We start from the raw sequence: 5,098 nt of genomic DNA, 5'->3' as shown, positions 1-5,098 counted from the left end.
TTTTTGAATACTTTGTACGATTGTTTTTTACGATACTTTTTGCCAATAATGCTAAATCAGTGTATCACACATACAGTCTAAAATTCCGTAGGTAGAAACATTATTTTGTGATTATTTCCAGGGACATTAGAGCAAATGAGTCCTAAATACACAGCCCTGTTCAGGTCTATTAAGTGAGTAAGTAGGAAATGACAGCTGTTGTCCCTGGTCAGCTGTTTAGCACTTTGCCACAACAGATCCCTACACATTAATAGACCTCTGTAAACACTTAAGCTTCAAGATTGGACAATCATAATCATCCTCCTCTGGCAACAATTTTAAAGGGGAAGCATTTTATCTGCAGACTTAATGACTTAAAGTGACATTATTAACTGAATGAGTTCAATGCCAAAAAATGTTTCCTAACCATTATGAAATCAAACATTTAGCCAAAAAAAACTTTAGATGTCTCACTGTTGATATCATAATAATAAATTCAAGGTTTGTTGGATCACCCAGGTTCCCCTTTTATCCTCTATCTTCTCAAGTCTTAGGAACTTTAATAAAACAGGCCCAGTATATGTCTGTATCGGATTGAAATCACATTTTTTTATTACAACCAGTGAACATGAAAAGTAAGAAACCTTTTTATATACCAGGGGCCTAATTTATCAAATCTGTCCAAAACTGGAGAAGATAGACTATCATGGGAGAACTTATGTGATCGAACAAACCTTAAATGAATCAAGTCCAGAACTGAAAACATTTGCCAAATAATTGAAAATTATTTTAAGAAATACATTCCAGGTTTGTTGGCTCACCCAAATCTATTATATCCATTCTGCTCGATAGTCTTTTTTTTATCTAATCTTTTCCAGCTTTGAAGATCTTTGGTAAATAAGGACTAGAAAATAGAAGTAGTAAAGGTAAGAAAGGTACAGAAAGGGGGAAGGAAGTAACAAGTTAGTGATGGCCACTTTTGGTGGTTACACTGGTGATTTTACTGTTGTCAGTGGGAGACTTTAATTATTTTGTGAGGAGTTTTTGTAATAGTCTTAGTCAGTTTAGGCAAGTCAAACATTATTTTCAATTTCTACTTGTTTTTTACAGTACTGGAACCAAAAGAAAAAGACATGAAGAACATGAAGCAACTGTCAATTTGTGCAAGCATCATCTTCTCTTTCATATTCATTGCCATAAATGGGTCACATTGGTACTATTACACAAAGATAAGTAGTAGAGTTTGGTCAAGTTTTAATGTAGGAAATAAAAGCAATAAAGTAGTAATACCTGAGACGAACCTAGTTAAAGATCGCGCTTCAAAACACTCTAGGGAGCCTTCAAATGTAATGTGGACTGTTAAGCCAGTGGGTCGACTTGGCAACCAAATCGGGCAATATGCAACTCTTTACTCTCTTGCGAAACTAAATGGACATCAAGCTTATATCCTTCCTAGAATGTATAAAACTTTGTCCACATTGTTTAGGATTAACCTGCCTGTAATTTCTCAAGAGGTTGATTATCAAATTAAATGGAGAGAGTATCCAATCAAGAACTGGATGTGTCCACAATACAAAAACATTTCGGGTCAATATGTGAAATTGGTTGGAGTGCCATGTTCATGGACCTTTCATCACCATAACTGGGGGGAGATTCTTCGTGAATTTACTTTTCATGACTTTGTAAAGGAAGAAGCAAATGCCTATCTTTCTAAAGTCAAAGGAGTCCAGGAAAATGTTACATTTGTTGGTGTTCATGTCCGTAGGGGGGACTATGTTAAAATTATGCCAAATAAATGGAAAGGAGTTGTAGCAGATAAGGGATATTTGCAAAAAGCCATGGACTACTTCAGAAAAAAGTATGAAAATCTACTTTTTATTGTGACCAGTAATGGAATGGAATGGTGTAAAAAGAACATTAATAATTCATTGGGGGATGTTTACTTTGCTGGGAATGAGACCTCTCCTGCTCAAGATTTTGCACTTTTAACACACTGTAACCACTCAATAATAACCATTGGGACTTTTGGGATTTGGGTTGCTTATCTGGTAAGAGGTGAAACAGTTTACCTCTCAAATTATTTGATGCCAGATTCTCCTTATTTCAGATTTTTCAAATATAAAACATCTTATCTCCCAGAATGGATTGGAATCCCTGCTGATCTGTCTTTACATTTGAAGAAAAAAAACTAACATTTTTACATTGCCAATTTAGCCATGTAAAGGCTTAATTAAATCATGTCACATAATCACTCCAAGAATTTAAAATCTTTAGTTCCTTAATATGCAAATGTTAACTTTAGTTTGAAAGTAGGAAAAAACGTAGCTAAACCAATAAAACAATAGTAAATACAGTCTTAACTGATTCGCCAGCATCCTCTTTCGCGATCCTCATCTTCTTTCTTCCTCCAGCCAGCATCCTTCGCATCTGATGAGTCACCGGGGAGTTCCCAGTGATGTTGGTGCGTGCGGACGTTCCGTTCGGGGCGTGGCAGGAAATTCAAATCTATTTGTATTGCATTCACTACAAAATAACTTATGTAATACATTTACACATAATAATTTATGTGTAAAAGCAGTACATTGTCTTTCATGAACATTTATTTATTTATTTTACAGTAAAAAAAATTAGTATGAGTATAATATTTCTTTTTTTTTTTAATTTAATTAATTTTTTTGACATGATTTTGTGTTTTAAACTTTGTTATACTCATACTACTATAATATACTGTAAAAAAATGTTCATGAAAAACAATGTACCCCTTTTAGACATTAAAATTCAGACAGAAATGAACCACCCAGGAGGTTAATCAACCAAATGTGACTAACAAAGGCAAGTGGTTGTTAAGGCCAAATGCTTATAAATTAATATTAAAAAATTGTATTTTAGAGTGTTTTGGATTTAGGGTATACTAATGTATTTTGGAAATAAAGAAAAATAAATGTTAAGCCACCTCTGATGCTAGTTTACATAATCTGATAGCACCATACATTCTAGTTTTTTTATACAGTTTTAAAAATGTTTAAAATGCAATTTTAAGCTTTTAAAGTGCTTTCCATGTGTAAAAAATGTGCTGATATACATTTGTGCCCACCCTTCAATTACATTATGTTGAATAATGGCAAACATGGCTAAGACCAGACTATGGCAAGCAGATATGACACCATAAAAAGTAGGGTAGAAGATATAGCATCATAGGAACATCCAGAAGCAATCTCATAGTTATGTGTAAAGTATGTTTGGTTGAGCTATCCTTTGGCTTTTAAATCTTTTGGTGACTTCTGTTGCACCTCAAGATTGTTTATAGATATTTATAGATTTATGTGGATAGATATAGATGTAGATATAAATGTATATATTATGTATGTGTATAGGTGCAGGAATGTTGTGTTTAAAAAAGGAACCTGTTTTTCTTTGTACTGGCCATCTGGATCTCCTAGGGGATGTCTAATCAGTGGTTATTAAAGAACCTCAACCAAGGAACAATAAACAAAACAGATAATAAAACATGCCAGTACACAAGATCTAGTTCCCATAACAAACTGGTTACCAGTAGGACCCTCAAGGGGTAATAGATCCATCAAGCATGAGTTAGCAGAAGATGGATGAATAACTGGACAGATGGGTTGGTGTGATGACCAATCTGGACCTTTTGTTGACCCCTAAACTTAGATTTCAGCTCCAGATTCACATATCAAATTTAGCTGGGAGGTCCATCAAATTACATTAACCAAGCCCAATCTAGTGGGGTGTGTGTCAACCGATGGTCATCGTACAGAACACACACACTAACCAATCCAAGAGCCCCAAGGATACTTAATGTGAATTACCTATATAAAAATGGGAACTGAGTAAATTTAGCTCTTGCTTGCTCTTTTTGTTTCCTGAGTGTCTCCTCAGGTAGGCTGTTATGGAGTCCTCTTCTGAAGGAAGTAGGCTCATGAGGTACCCATTAACCTCTTAGCAGGTAGCTATAAGATATTCTTGATTGTAGTCTTATGGGTGTCTATAGTATTATTGCATTACTTTGCCATTTTGTACATACTGTATTGTGTACTAAGCATTATTAGATTATTACAGGGGTTACTTACTAATAACCTTATTTTTCTATACTGTATTTTGTACTGATTGAAGTTCCTATATCTAGATATCAAACAATATTGCTGTGTACTTTATGTTTCACCTTGTTTTCCTAATTAAACTGTTTGAGGGACTAGATATCATTTGTGCATGAACCTTCTTTTACTGAAGATCTATATGCATTGATAGGGGATATAACATGCATATTTATGCAGATAGATAGTCAAAATCAACAACTTCAACCTCACAAAGTTTTTATTTTATTTTCGCTTTCTATAAATTGAATTTCTAAATTAGTTTCTAATGGATTGGCTGATAGAAAAAAGTGGTCACATAGGTCTTGAATATTATATTATTCATTTGTGTCTAACTGCTGCAAAGATTTGTGGTTATAAAGTTTGCAGAATATGGATTTTTTGTCATGTTTTAATTACATTAAATTAGGACTACTTTCTTTTGAAGTAGTGTATTTTTGGAATTGGGATTTAGTTAAGTATTGGGCACAATAGTTAATCATCCTTTTAGATGATCAAATTTGACAGCATAGACCAAAAGAGGGGATTACATCAAAGGATTGTCCAGATGTTGACAAGTCAGGTTTTTTGCCAAGCCAAACATTTTATTAGTTTTGTAGAGAGTGTAGAAGGGTTAGAATCTTTTTAGGTTTTATTGCCATCAATTGGTTAGCTTTCTTCCCACTTGTTGGCCAGTTAACACATTGAAAGTGAGGGAAAATCTTACCAATGCAACCAAGACAACAAAAATAAATAACTGACAAGAGTTCTAACCCTTTCCCAAATCTATTCCTTTGACTCCTACTCCTAATTAAGGACAAAAAAGTTTTGTCTGGAGTTTATCTTAATGTAAAATTCCAAATTTGAGTCAGAATTCAGATTTTAAATTTTTTTTGCATTATTTATTAAATATCACTAGAAATGGGTACTTTAGCAAAATAGGCAATCAGTCTGAATCCATTTTTCAGTTCTGCTCACCTCTAATTATGCTGAGGAAAGGGTAATTTTTTGCTACAATGGGAAAA

At 33.8% G+C, this 5,098-nt stretch overlaps 1 protein-coding gene across 1 annotated transcript; it reads left to right on the top strand.

The window, feature by feature from the left end:
- Positions 1-1,074: 1,074 nt before the first annotated feature.
- On the top strand, positions 1,075-2,400 carry LOC140341006 (galactoside alpha-(1,2)-fucosyltransferase 2-like). The gene has a single exon (XM_072426494.1). The coding sequence runs from the start codon at positions 1,113-1,115 to the stop codon at positions 2,169-2,171; it is 1,059 nt and encodes a 352-aa protein (XP_072282595.1). The 5' UTR covers positions 1,075-1,112; the 3' UTR covers positions 2,172-2,400.
- The last annotated feature ends 2,698 nt before the right edge of the window (positions 2,401-5,098 follow it).

Source organism: Pyxicephalus adspersus, chromosome 11 (assembly GCF_032062135.1).
Source record: "Pyxicephalus adspersus chromosome 11, UCB_Pads_2.0, whole genome shotgun sequence".
Classification (NCBI taxonomy): Eukaryota; Metazoa; Chordata; class Amphibia; order Anura; family Pyxicephalidae; genus Pyxicephalus; species Pyxicephalus adspersus.
The sequence above is the reverse complement of the archived record's forward strand: the minus strand, read 5'-3'. Positions and strand labels throughout refer to the sequence as shown.